This window comes from Aythya marila (genome assembly GCF_965140915.1).
Source record: "Aythya marila genome assembly, chromosome: 1".
Lineage (NCBI taxonomy): Eukaryota > Metazoa > Chordata > Aves > Anseriformes > Anatidae > Aythya > Aythya marila.
Genome location: NC_139042.1, coordinates 144,930,656 through 144,945,187, shown reverse-complemented (window position 1 = coordinate 144,945,187; position 14,532 = coordinate 144,930,656). Strand labels below are relative to the sequence as shown.

The window sequence follows — 14,532 nt, the reverse complement described above, 5'->3', positions numbered from 1 at the left end:
ACAGCATGACCTAAAGTAAAACTAAAATTACAATGCATTTGCATTTAACCTAAAGATGTACCTCCCAGGGTCTGTGGGTACAGAACTTCATTGGCAGTATTTAAAATCACATGCATTTTACAGTAGTAAGCCACAGGAAAATTTAAAGCTATGCCTTCCTGGCTTTGTCATTAATAACATTTTAAACTGTTGTAATTTCCAGTGGTTAAAGTAAGTGTGTAAAATAAACTCCCTGCAAATATTTAAAGTGCATGACCCTCTTGTTTGTGATAGATGCTAACACTGGGCCGTATTTAATGTTATTTCAAACAAAGAAGCAGGAATGTGATACTGTGTGCAGCCTTTTGGCCAGCAGAGCAGCAGGAGTCCAAAATAATGAGGCCTAGATTTACAATTGCAGCATTCCATAATTCAGAGGTCGTTCCGTTGTAAAAATAATTATACCTCAAAACTGTAAATGTTGCTACTTCCCCGAAAATCAGGAGCTTATTTAGAGCCAAACTTCATACAGGAAGTGTGTCCTTGGCTTTTCATGGGTTTTTAAATCACTTTCATCATTCATTTTCAAGCTGCACTCGGGTTACCACAAAGCACAGGAAAAGTCAGCAGAAAGCAGGGCCAGCAGTGGCTTCCTGTGAGCCTGGAGGAGGCAGAAAGTGTGCGCAGGCATGCTGGAGCCACTGCGGTGCAACAGCAGAAGGCATCTGCAGAAGGCATCTGGCATTTTTCCCACTTGGGCTGAGCAGTTTCTGGAGGCTTCAGCTTCGTCTGCTTAGGTGCCAGCAGGCAGAAGGCTGCTCTGGGAAGCTGGGAAGCAGCAGAGTGTGGTGTACTTTTAACTCTTCCTCACCCCTGCACATTTTCTCTGCTGAAAGCTGTGCAGGAGCACAAGGAGTAGCACAGGGGCAGTGGAGGCATTGCACTGAGAGTGTTTTCAGTGGGACATAGAAACTATTAACTGGACCTTGAGGACCTTGGTATCTCCAAAGACGTGGGCATCACGCAGACGCCCCAAGCTCTCTCCGTGGGCTCGGCTGCCTTCACTTCCTCTCTAAGAGCACATGGGTTGCCGTGTGAACCTGGTCCGTAACTGAAATAGGTTATCTTTAAGTTGAGAAAAGGTGCCTTTATTCTGTGGTTTATTTACGAGCACATGAATGAGTTTAGGATATAAAGAAACAGCTTTTTTTCTGTTTTCCAGAGCTTTTACAATTAATGTGTGGATGTTGCTAAAACACTGAGAACGTGTGTCTGTTGGGGGGTGTTCAAGAATTGGTTGGGTTTAGGTAAATGCTAAAGGACATTTGTATGCATGGACATTTTTTACAAGGTACATTTCCTCTGATAGTTTGACATAGCTGATGTCCCATATATATACAAATACCTAAAAATGGAATAATCGGAAAAAGAAAAAAAGAAGAAGAAGAAGAAGGAAAGTCTAATTTGTTTGTTTGGAAAATCATAGAATGGTTTGGGTTGGAAGGGACCTTACAGATCCCCTACTTCCAAGCCCCCTGCTGTGGGCAGGGATACCTCCCACTGAACCAGGTTGCTTAAAAAGATCAGTTCAACAAGATGGAGATTTGAGTCATGTTATACCTTATCCATCCAAACAGCTTGTTTTTCATAGTTATTTGTTATCATCTGGGAATCCACTGAAGTAATTTTACTTAGAGGCTCATACTATTTCACAGTTCTGCAGAAGAAAAAAACAGTCATCCTTAACTTCAGTATTTTAAGATTTATCTGGAATAGTTCATCAGAGGGGCACAAGGAAATATCTTTGCCTAAATCTTTTCTTACCGATATATTCCTTCCTGCACAGAAACATGAGCTCTGCTGGCCCAGAAGGAAGGCAAAGGATGAGAGACTGTGACGGCTTGATTGATTCTCTTGTGTATTACATTCAAGGAGCTATTGCAGACCACGAGCCTAATGACAAGGTATTCTTCAAGATGGAAGGTCTTTTCCTGGGGGAAATCACAGAGAGAGCATTTTTTTGTTCAGAAACCGGTTTGCAGAAACAGTTGTGATATAGCTGCCAAGCCTGCACTTATTTCCAAAGCTTTTAGAACTACCAAAGATGAAAGTTCAGAAAGAAGCTTTTAAAAGTGTTTTTTATCCTACTGTGTAAAAGAATAACATAGCTTAGCTGTAGGAAAACAGTTTTCAGAATCACCACAGAGAACTAGAAACTTTTAAAGATTTAGATATTACCTTTTTAGTTGTCTAAGGGAGCTAGCTAGCTAGAAGTTTTAAAAAATTAATCTGGGCACTTTCCTATGTATTTAGTGCTACATACCCCTTAGGAAATGAAGAGCCTAAATCTGACTGGCAGTGTAATTTAGGAGCTTTCATCATTTTGAATGGGGTTCATTTTCCTATTTTTTTTTAAAAGCCAGTAACTGCAAGGACAGGGACACCTCCAGAAGCCAGTTCCTCTCGTTCTCTTCCTCCCACCACTGAGCCCTGAGCATCGCTTAGACTAAATGTTTGTCTTTTAGCTGGGTGCCGTTAGGTTAGGTGAGAAGACCATCAGTCACTGAGGAGGTTAACTGTAGCCTATGAGGCACTTCGGGCATGCCTGCTATAACTTGTGCTGTATAGTGTTAATTACTGTACATTTATAGCTCTTTCCTAGGATTAGTTACTTGAGCTTCTCCGTATCCCTGTATTCAGTGCCATTAGCTCCAGGGAGAATCCAGCACATAACCCTTGCGCCAATAGCTCCCTGCTGCATTTTATCTTAAAACCACTCACTCCCTTTTCACTTTCAAAAAAGGAGGTAATAAAACTATTTGCCATTAAACTCATCACTCAGAAAGTGTCAATTTGACCTTAGCTATGCCTAGAAAGGCACATCTGATTTGAGGGGAAAAAAAAAATCTATGACAGAAAAATGCAGTATCCTTGGGTAAAACACAAAGTTTTCCTTTTGCTGACATTATGGCTGGGTGCGTACGTGATCATCTTTGCTCTTAAGTTCCTATACGTTCCTTGGCACACTTCTGGTCTGTGCCAAATAGCACATGTCCTAACAATTCCCAGGTACATTCAAGAATTATAATGTGTCAGGACCGTTTCCAACAGGCATGAACCCTGCTCTGATCCCAACCGTCTGTGCCAGTTGGCCTCAGCGCTCAGGAACATCCCAGGACATGTTTAATTTCTTGGTGTAAATACAGTCTTGTGGATCACTGGCATGAAGACTAGCTCTTCTGTAAGCCATTAGAAGATCTGCAGTTAATTGTTCAAGATCCAAAAATGAAAGTTCTCCCCATGTCTACACATGCCCCTTCAAAACATGCCAAAGCTTTCAAGATTTCTATTCTTTTTCTATTTTAGGCCACAGAGAATTGTGTGTGCATTCTTCACAATCTTTCCTACCAATTAGAGGTAGAGCTCCCTGAGAGCTATGCCCAGAGCATTTATATGCAAAGAAGAAATATCCCTACCCATGACAGAACACCCGGCTGTTTTGGAACACGGAGCAGAAAAGTGAAAGAGGTAAAGCACATGTTTCCTTACATCTCATTTGGTTAAACAGTTGTAACAACTTCTGGACAATAAGGCTGTGATCTACTTTGGTTGCTTCTCTGTTGGTGATGTATCCAGTAGTGTGACTCACCCCAAAAATATAAATTTATCAATAGCCTTTCCAAACACCCATTGTCGTGTTCAGTTGCTGATGGTGCAAGTGACAAAGCAATCACAGTTTCCTTAGTTAAGGGATACTGTCAGTCAGTTTCCTCCCTTCTGATGGATCTAAATGGTGTCTGTGCCACATACAGCAATTGTGCAAGTGTCCTACCAATGGCTGGGCATTGTGGAAGTTTTAGCAGTGAAACCAACACAGGGTAACTTGCCAGCTTCCATGGCTTGCTGGCTTTTGGATCTCTTCTTCTGATGCAATGTGGTATGGATCTCAAATATTCTGGCAGCTGGGAGTTGGTGGAGAGAAAAACAGGTATTGGGGTGGGAGAAAGGGAAAGGACATCCATTACTTTTGCTAGAGTGTATTCCTTCTTCCCCTGTTACATCCACAGTAGGGCTCTAACATGGTATTTCTCTTTCTCCTTCAGCTCAGCTGCCAATATCAATAGCTAGAGATGCAAAGCAGTTTCTCTCCCTGTCTTCTCTTTTTGGATGGAATAGTCAGTACAATTAAATATTGAAATCTTACAAGTTGCCTAAGAAATATCTGTGTTACATTAATGTTCACTTTCATTCTTATGACAAAAGTAGTCTGTAGTAATCTCTGCAAAATCATCTGGTCATAGAGTTACAAAATTGCTAGTTTAGATTGTGATGCTTTATGTCATATGTCATATATGATTCTAACAGCTTGATCTGTTTATATGTTTAGAAGCAGCAGGACACCCCACTACCTGAGGAAAGGAGCAATCCCAGGGGTGTGGAATCGCTCTGGCATTCGACACTGATTAGGATATATCTCTCTTTAATAGCAAAGAGTACCAGAAACTATACCCAGGAAGCATCTCTGGGAGCTCTTCAGAACCTCACAGCTGGCACTGGACCAGTAAGGCAGCTTTTTTCTTTTTTCTGTCACTGCTTTCTTAATGTAAATGCATAGAGTATAGGGTTGCAATGCAACGTTCACAGCACTGAGCTCAAATAACCACTGACAAGCCGCTGATTCCCAGGCACAGTCAGTGAAATCAAAGAACATTGAAAAGAAAGTCATAACCAGCACTGCAGATATTTCCTGCTTGGCAAATACAGGGATCACTTCTTTTCACTCTGCCTGTGTATGAAATTTGCTAATTCATTGCACAGTGAGGGATGAGTTGATGCTAAAATTGTGAAAGAGTGGTTTTGTGGATCGTAATCAGTCCCATGGGGAGAAGAAGTCACACAGCCACACATCACTTTCATGGTGAAGAAACTGATGACCTCTGTCATGTTTTGGCTTAGGAACTGGCCAAAGAGCATGTGGGAAACAGAGGGCTTGAAACTTGATTTATATCATCTTCCTCTTCTGTTGCAACTCATACATAGCATCAGATCTAAAGTAATTTAAATATACTTAAGATGATGCAGAGAACCTACTGCTGTTATTTATGAGGCTATACAATCATCATAATGACATATTATTGCCATGTACCTTACAACAGATGCCATTTGCAGTGGCTCAGACTGTTGTTTGGAAAGCAAATGGCCTTCCAAGTATTCGAACTATGCTGCATGTAAGCCACCCGACAGTAAAGAAGACAGCAGTATCACTGCTCAGGAACTTGTCTCGCAACACCTCTCTGCAAAACGATATAGGTGAGCAAAGACTAACATTGTGTCTTGGGCTTTCTTTCTCTCCTCTGCTTACTTATTCTTTCCTTCTTTAATAAAGAAACATTAAAAAAAAATGGTATGTGGGTTTAGTAGATAACTATTTATGTCAGATACTTGTAGTCCTTATGCAGTGTTAAAAATAAGGGATTTGCCTATGGAAGAATCTAACCTGTAGTTTTCTGTACATTGTGTATTCCTCATCAGATACTTCTATTGATGTTACTTTCAAAAAATAAATAATAGACACAAAATCTACACAGATTTGGACAGGGAGTTTTTCTTGTGCTTAAAATAGGGTAAAGGAAGGTAACCGCGGAGTCCTGTATGCCACAGGTATGTAGTCCTTTGTAAGAATTGTGGAATATCTCCAGTTCTTCTAGCAAAGATCGTATTTTCTTCTCTTATACATAAAACTTTAGAAGCTTGTCTCTTGCACATTTATCTTGTATAACTTTTCAGAAAATGAAGCTAGAAGATGCTACAGAGAAAATAATTGTGTTTTTGTTTTTTTTTTTGAGGGCTTTATTTCTAAAACATTACAATTATTTTCACATCAGAAGACATTTCTATTCTGAGTTCAATTTCAATTCATTTCAATTTAATTTATATTTGAATATTTTTCCTACTGATAGGATAAGTACATTCACATCATTTGTTGTCATTTTCTGTGTTCTCACCAAAGGGGGAAGGGGAAATTACAGGCCTACAGCTTGTTCATGGGATAGGTTAACCTCCAGAAGTCTGCAGAACAGTCTCCTTGGCACTGTTTAATCTTTAGAAAACATTCCAATTAATGAAAATATTATATTACATTGTTGTGCTGATTTCAAAAGTATAATACATATGGTGTTAAAAATTGCAAGTGGTAAATCCTCTTGAAAGAGTAGGAAGTAACCTGAGAGGAAGAAGTCAGGGTTTCCGTAGGAAAAAAAAAAAATGTATAAAAGATGGTGGAAAATGCAGAAGCTCTGAAGAAAGTAGCATGAAGCTCTGGAGAAAGGTGCTTCACCTTCACAGTCATTTTCTTTCTTTACACATGGTAGAAGGAACTGAGGGAATTTCAGGTGAACATTTTCTCCATGGAAAGGAGTTATTTTTGATCGACTGTGGATCCACATATTTTTGACATATGTGGATGCAGGTCAAATTCTCCAAATAATGTTGGCTGAAAGAAAGGAAAAGTGTAATGTTTCTTAAATAAAAGTGTTTCTATTTAGCAAGCAAAATGAATATATGATACCAGTTTGAGTTAAATTTCATATAAAACGTGAAAATAAAATGATTGGAAAATGAGATTAATTTTTTTATTTGATCTGAAAAAAATAGCCTGTTCTGAACAGACATTTTCAAGACACTGCCAGATGTAAAGATACAGACATTTTCAAGATACTGCTTTCTGAAAATCAACTTACTTGATTTACCAATGAAAAAAAAAAAGACTATCATCTCTGACATAATTGCTTTGACTGATATTTATCATAGGAGGTGTCTCATTCAGTTTTAAAGGTCCTATTCTAAATTGTATGTGATTTTATCTCAATATAAACAAACCTTGTTACACACCCACCTGAAGGAATGAGCAGAAGTCAGAGCGAACAAAATGCTCTCAGTTCAAGTGGCACACTGGATAAAGAGGACAGAATATCCAGTATGGCCTCATGCTGAGTACAAAAAGCACCTCCTTTTCCAAAATGCCCCCAACTGTTGCCTGATGCTGCTTTTTACATGGGGAGCAACTGGTCACAACCAATTGCTGACCGCTGCGATTTTCTCCACCAGCTCTGGGCATGGACTGGTCCTTATGGCACAGGTCTCCACATCGCTCCCACAAAAATTCGTGCTATAGTCACCCTCCCTCAGTTTGCTGTATACCTGTAACCCGATGATTAGCTAGAGGATGCACATGGTTCCTCAGGAAGTGGCAGCCACTGTAAAATTTTGTGTGGAGGCATTAACCTAAACTGTGGGGATATAACGCAGCTATGAAACCATGACCTTCTGGGGGGAGTAGACAGCACCATGACAGGTGCTGAATGGGAGGACTGAGGTCTTGCAGGATTCCTAGATAAATCTGTACCCGCTAATAATGGAGTTGTCTGTTTTCCAACTTACAGCTAGAGAAGTTTTGCCTGATTTGGTCTCGATACTTCCTGAGTCTGTCCCAGGGTCTGATATTGCCTGTGAAACCACAGCTTCCATCTGCTACACCTTGTATAATTTGACACAGAACAGTTCTCACAACGCACGGCTTCTCCTGAATGCTGATGGCATACCAAAGATCATTACGATTAGCATGAACAACAGGTAAGATGGCTGAGAAGCCTTCCCTCCTTCCCCTCCTCTTCCTCTTTTCCCTTGGGGAAAAAAAAAGGAACTGCAACCTCTGCTACCTGGGAGGAAAACACTGCGTCTTAAGGTACAAGGCAGCTTAAAAATGACTGCATTCTGAATAAGATTACACATATTAGAAAATACAAAAAAATCTCTTGTAACAATTGTTTCATCCACAGGTAAATTTGCCATGCTCCAGCACCTGAAATAGCACCTCCAAAGATGACTGCACAATACTAACTGTATTCTAATATGTTTAGCTGGAGACAGTCGTATTTTATCTGTCCCCAGAAAGTTTCTTTATTTCCTATTCTTTGTAACACAGCCCTGATAATCTTTAATTGTTAGCACAAGAATATATTTTATAGAAATGATGGAACCATACTTAAGAATTATTTATAAAGTGGCATTATGGATAATAGATTGTGAATTTTCTTCAATCATTCTTTAATAGTTAATCACATGTAACCAATATTCAAACAGTAACAAATAAAAAAGAATAATGCTTTATGAATATGAACAATTATTTTGTTTGCCTTCTTCTCTTTTTACAAAAAGAAAGAGAAAATTCATCTCATTAAAGGAAGCCTCATGAGGCCCTGAACAGTATTAATCCTGTCTAATTAGCTAGATATTTTACCTGCTGGGAAGATCCTTTAGAATACTTATTATTCTGAGGTTTATTTTCCTCAACTGAATTTGAATTAATATGATAGCTTTTCTAAGATTAAGTCTATAGAGTACTTCATTTATCTATAATTTTGCAGAATGAGTTAAGCAGGAAGGTACATTTCATTTGCTTCAGTAGTCAGGACAGCATGAGGTGCACTAGAATGCCTAAAGAGCAAGAAAGCAGCATTTAAGAGGAAAGGGTGACAGAACAAATGCTACAAGGTTACATATTCTGAAGTCTACATATGCACTGTGATTATGAAGTGGAAATTTAAACGTTTTATCATTCTTTTTTCAAAACTGCAGTAACATGTTCAGCAAAGCTAGTAAGGCTGCTTCAGTCCTCCTCTGTTCCTTGTGGTCACATACTGATCTCCACAGTGCTTACAAAAAGGTAAGACCTGGCTTGTAGCAGAAACATTTAATCTGTCCTTTCAGATCTATTTCAGGTCTCGTTTGACCTCTGTGGCTCTTAGCACTTCTGCGCTATTACTTGATAGGATTTCAAGGGATCTCTGAATTTGGTGTTTCTCTTACTCATGTATAGCATGACCAGCAGCTCAAGGGAGGGGATTTTGCCCCTCTGCTCTCCTCTCATGAGACCCCGCCTGATGTGTTGTGTTCAGTTCTGGGCCCCCAGCACAAGGACATGGACCTGCTGGAGCATGTGCAGAGGCCACGAGGGTGATCAGAGGGTTGGAGCACCTCTCCTATGCAAACAGGCTGAGGGAGTTGGGGTGGTTCAGCCTGGAGAAAAGAAGGCTCCGGGGAGACCTTACAGCAGCCTAAAGGGAGCCTAAAGGAAACCTGGGGAGAGACTCTTAGTCAGGGAGTATAGTGCCAGTACAAGGAATAATGGCTAAAAACTAATAGAGGGAAACTTCAGATTACATATTAGGAGGAAATTCTTCACTCAGAGGGTGGAAAGGCACTGGAACAGGCTGCCCAGAGCAGCTGTGGCTGAAAGTGTTCAAGGCTAGGCTGGATGGGGCTTTGGGCAACCTGGTCTGGGGGGAAGTGTCCCTGCCCAAGGCAGGGGATGATTACAGAAAATCTTGCACAAGCAATCCATGCCCTTAATTTTCGCTCATCTTTGTTCATATTCTCTCCCTCTGCGGTTTTATATGCACTGGAAAAGTTTATGAAAAATGTTGCTGCTGCCTGCCAGATCAGATAGCGAGAAGAAAATGCTTAGTAGCTGTCCATCCACCACTGACTGAACGAACCTGACACAGAGGGCATAAGATGCTAGCAAAAGCAAATGAAGGGCAAAGCAGCTTCTTGCTTTAAACCCAGAGCAGTTTTGTTCTCCTTGTTTGCATGTTCTGTAAGCCCAGGGACAAACAAAATGGTACAGCCAGGAAAAGGTTTGGCAAACAGTTACTGCCATAGTCAAAATCAATCAAAAAATGACCAGCATGAATCAGCCAGCCAACAAACCAACTTGTTTCTTTCCTTTTGAGGTTCTATAAGTGCTTTTTCTATGCACAGCTGGGTTGACTTCAACCTGCCTACCTCCAGCTTGCATTTCAAACTGTACTCATTCCCTATTTTCCTGCTGCTTAGAATTTGTCACCTAAAATTCCCAATAACCTAAAATTATCCCATTTTCCCAGCCTTCAGCGTGTTAGCCAGTTTGTTTCTTAACAAAGTAACAATGCAACTGAAGGCTTCTAGCTTTACAAAAACTAAAAATTAAAAAAAAAAAAAAAAAAAAAAAAAACATTAAGAACTGTAAATTTTTTATTCCAATTTGCTCAAGGAAATGTACATAATACAGTATCTTTTTACAGTCTTGCATCATACTCAGCAGTATGCTGCCTCACAAATCAGAAATATGCATTCAAGAATAAGGGTCCTGGAACCATAACACAATATCCCAGAAGGCACAAATTTTCTGAAGTCTTTGGTATTTTGGATGTGCATATAAGACACATATGTCTATTCTGATTTTCAAAAATCCTGATTACTTGCTGTTCCTGTATGAATCATGGCCCCTAGAGATATCAGGTACAGCACTGAAAACTTAAGGCGACCTAACGTCTGGATATTTTTTTTAGAAGTCAGCCTAATAACCAATGGAAATCATGTGATCAAATGAGATTGATACAATCCTGAGGCATTTTGGCATTGTCCTGAACTCTTTGTTCAGATAGAGTTAATCTCACGTGACATTAGCAACCTAGAGTTACAAGTCTGTAGAGCTGAACTAGAGGAATAGGCTCCCCATACAGTCACTGGAGAGTTAAGCAACTCCCAACAACAATTCATAGAACCACAGAATATCCTGAGTTGGAAGGGAAGAAGACTCATTGAATCCAACTCAATCAAGAATCACTGAGTCCAACTCTTAGCTCCACAAGGGACCACCCAAAAGCCAATGACCACTGCCCTGGGGAGCCTGTTCCAGTGCCCAACCACCCTCTGGGTGCAGAACCTTTCCTTAACACCCAGCCTGACCCTCCCCTGTCCCAGCTGCATGCCATGCCCTTGGGTCCTGTTGCTGTCCCCATCCCCAGAGAGCACAGCATGCCTGCCCCTCTGCACCCCTCGTGAGAGAGCTGTAGAAGACCTTTTCACTTATCTTAGTCTAAACTGAGTCACTTTGGGGAGATGCATATTCTGTCTCTGTCTGCCTAGACCTCTGTCATGACTCCCTACCTAGTTTTATGCAGGTAAACTCACCTTTCCCTTGCAGAATTGGCACCGAAGGTAATTAATTATTCTTTCTTTCATTCCAAAGGCTGACTTTAAGAAGACAGATTTCATCAATACCCGGACCACGAAAGCCTATAACTCACTAAAAGACTGAGTCAAATCATAATACGACTGAAGATAAAGGAGATTGTACATCAATTAATGTAACTATCTTCATCTGGTTGGTGTTGCTATCACAAACCAGGAAGTATCTCAGAAAAAAAGAGACTTCAGTGGCCTGTGATAGCTGACCTGTGTTTTTAATCCTAATCACATTGTCACTGTGTATATCAATGTATAAATAACCAAAGATGGATTCTTCAAGACAGCTGAGGTGAAGTTTCATTTAGGTTTACCATTTTTCAGAGTTTCAGATTGCCTTTAGTATAACAGGCATTTATACAGAGAGGTTTGAAATGCTGATTGGCAGCAAATTATTTTCAGATTGTTTTATACAAATAGTTTTCTACTGTGGGTAAGCATCAAGTGCACTGCTCAGGACGTAGTAATTTTTCACCTGTTTTTTTCTTCACATAAGAATTTCCAGACTGTGAGTATGCACAAGAAGCTGTTTCACCACCTGCACTGTAAAAGCACCAAGGCAGTTAAAATGACTATTTTTATATTACTTGTATTCATGTGCTCACTGGTTCTTAAACCTCTTTCCTTTGAGATATCATCAGCAAAAGAAACAAACTTGATTTTACATATGTCTCCTTATTCCTGGCTCTCCTCATCCTTGCTCACATGGCTGTTGGAATTGATAACTCTGTCCAGAAAGGGTTTTCTCTAGAAGCAATATGTCAGCCACTTTGGGCTGAACTTAGATCCATCATTCTTTGCTAATTGTTGGAAGAGTTAGTTGCTGGTGATTCAGTGATTATTTTAAGAAAATCACATTTTCAAACCAATTCTGTTGATTAAATATAGTAAAGGGGGTGGAGTTGTGTCTTTATTTTTGAAGAAATAGATATGTGTACGCAAGATTAGGATAATTGCTGCTTGAGGAATTCATCTGATCCTGCTTCATATTCTTTTAGTTGAAATCATCATCCTCCCTACAGCAAATACCTGCAGTGTGATAACTCATGGACTATGTCTGCACATGTGGAAATAGGTAACAGGAGGAGACAAATTCCTAAACACCTGAAGGCTGTTCCCATTATGTGATCCTAGGAGAGGAAAAAGAAGTATTAAAAATCCCTATCTGATGCCTTTAGTGAGCAAGACTTATCTCAACAAACCAGCAGTTAAATTGTCCATTAAGCCAATTGGACATGAATATGTAAATATGTAAATCTCTGTGTATTGGATTATGAGTTGACATGATCTGGCATTACTCTGCTAATCAGAGGAGCTAAGCGACGTTTATGGCAACCAAAACTTTGGCATATTCATTCACAGCACTTCCTGCAATAAAGGAATCTGTACTGTGCCCCCACCCTGAACTGCTGGCACAGCAGCTACCACAGCTCTCCTTGCCCAGAAGGGTATGGCTAATCCTTTAAGCAGAGACCTCACAGAGGAGAGCATCAGCCCCATTCATTTCAACAGTTCTGGCCAAAGGTTTAGCTCCCAGAAGAAATGTACAGCCAGAAGACTGTGACATTGTACCGTGTCCAAACATATTTCTGGATATTAGGGAGCTAAATTCTGCTTGTAGATGCATAGTTCTCCTAGAGTCCCCAGGAAGTCACACACCTGCATGCAGAACAAAATGTGTCCTAGAAGTTAAACAAACAACCCTGTTTTCCTAGCACAGGTCATTTTCATAGGTCTGTTGGCCTTTCACATTTGCTTTGAATAATACAAATCAAATGCATTCCAGTAGGAGGTTTGAAAAATACTATTGTTTTTTAAAAGGTCATTTTAAAAATACACCAGGTCCAAAAACAACACAGGGGAGGGGAATTTATAGCACCTCATGTTGAGAAAAATATTTTTATATATTTTAAAATACGACAGAAAACAGACAATTAAAATCTAACTTTATCTCCTAACTTGTTAACCCAAATAATGCTGCATACGCCACGAATGAATAAAGAGCAAGAAGCCTGAACAAGTTTACTTTCCCTGCATAAAGGTAGTGGTAGTGCAAGTTAACATACAGAAAGCAAACTACAGACACAGTAGCACAGGAATGAAGAATTGCAGTCTAAAGATCAGGGAGAGGGCTGTTAGAAATAGTCAAGCACTGGTTTACTTCTGTTAAACTCACACTCAGTTAAAAAGAAGACACACCAATGTTGGGCATTTTTAGGCATTCTAGTTAGTCTAACTCCCAGTAAGAGATAATTAAGAATAGGGTGCAAACTTTTTGAGTTGTTTCTACAGATAGTGTCTCTTTAAAATCACGGTGGTGTTCAAAAGTCCCAGAGAGGAATGTCAGGCCTGGCAACAACTGAAAGCTATAAACATGGATGAGAAACAATGACACGCCTTATTACAACTGATCTCCTACTTGTATGTAATCAAAAACATTTCAGCAGGATTCCAAAGAAAGCAACAAATGTTAGAGAAATAATAAAGTGTTCTCTCTAACACACACACAATAAAAAAAAACAAACAAACAAAAAAAAAAAACTGTCCTTGGTCTTTGTTATTACTAGTGAAACTCCTTGCTGGAATGCAACAAATGTATTTTCAAATCTTACCCCTTCTTTTTAAAGGGCAAATTCATTTCTGAATTACATCTAGGTACAGTGACTGAGACTCCTACAACTGGAGCCTGAAAGCATCAGAGTACTCTCGCAAATAATTTGTTTATACTTTCACGATCTGTTACAACTCTGTCCAGTATTGCTGAGCTGTCAAGGCACCAGGAAATTTCTTTGTTCCTCTTTAATTGAGCTAAACCTTTGCTAGTAAACTTTACCATGGGCCATATCACTACTGAATCATCCTTGCCATAGTCTTGGATTTGGGAAATAAAACCTTCCCACTTGCTCTTACAGAGAGGAGAGCCAAGACCTTGACTTTAAACGTAGTGATGGGCATCCAGAAAGTCTTTGGCTGAACCAGGAACTGACCCCAGGTCATCCTGTGCTGAGATAGTGTCTTACCCACAACCAAATAAAATAATAATGTTGTACCAAAGACTACAGAGATCAATTCATTGCCAAGACAGTAGCCATTGCTTCCCTCATTTCATCCTCTCATCTTTTTTTTTTTTTTTTGATATCATTGCTCCTAAATATTATTGCCTTGTGCTCTTCTTCCCTTACCAAATAGAATAAAGCTATATAAAATATTGCACTGTGCATGTGCACAGTGTTTAGGTTAATTTTTTTTGTTTGTGAGGTTCTTATTTTGCATAGGAATTGTATATATTAAAGTGTGAATCAGGGACAGAGGGCGTCCCTGAAGAGCTGATGATCTCTCACACAAAAGCCAAGTAAACATCTGGTGCTTTATGGAGGAGAGGGACAGTGGCAGGACTGCAGTGATACAAGAGCTGGCTACAGGTAGACTGAAGCCATAACTAGCATTTCCTGCATGACATCTCTCAATTGAAAGAGGCATTTA

General features: G+C 39.8%; 1 protein-coding gene across 1 annotated transcript in view; it reads left to right on the top strand.

Annotated features, from left to right (window-relative positions):
* Positions 1–14,200, top strand: part of PKP2 (plakophilin 2) — a 46,655-nt gene extending 32,455 nt beyond the window's left edge. The window contains exons 7-13 of the mRNA XM_082772863.1: positions 1,826–1,943; positions 3,346–3,507; positions 4,367–4,540; positions 5,136–5,289; positions 7,422–7,611; positions 8,617–8,704; positions 11,054–14,200. Coding sequence (XP_082628989.1) covers positions 1,826–1,943; positions 3,346–3,507; positions 4,367–4,540; positions 5,136–5,289; positions 7,422–7,611; positions 8,617–8,704; positions 11,054–11,122 — 955 coding nt within the window. The 3' untranslated portion in view covers positions 11,123–14,200. The remainder of the gene's footprint in view (positions 1–1,825; positions 1,944–3,345; positions 3,508–4,366; positions 4,541–5,135; positions 5,290–7,421; positions 7,612–8,616; positions 8,705–11,053) is intronic.
* Positions 14,201–14,532: the final 332 nt, after the last annotated feature.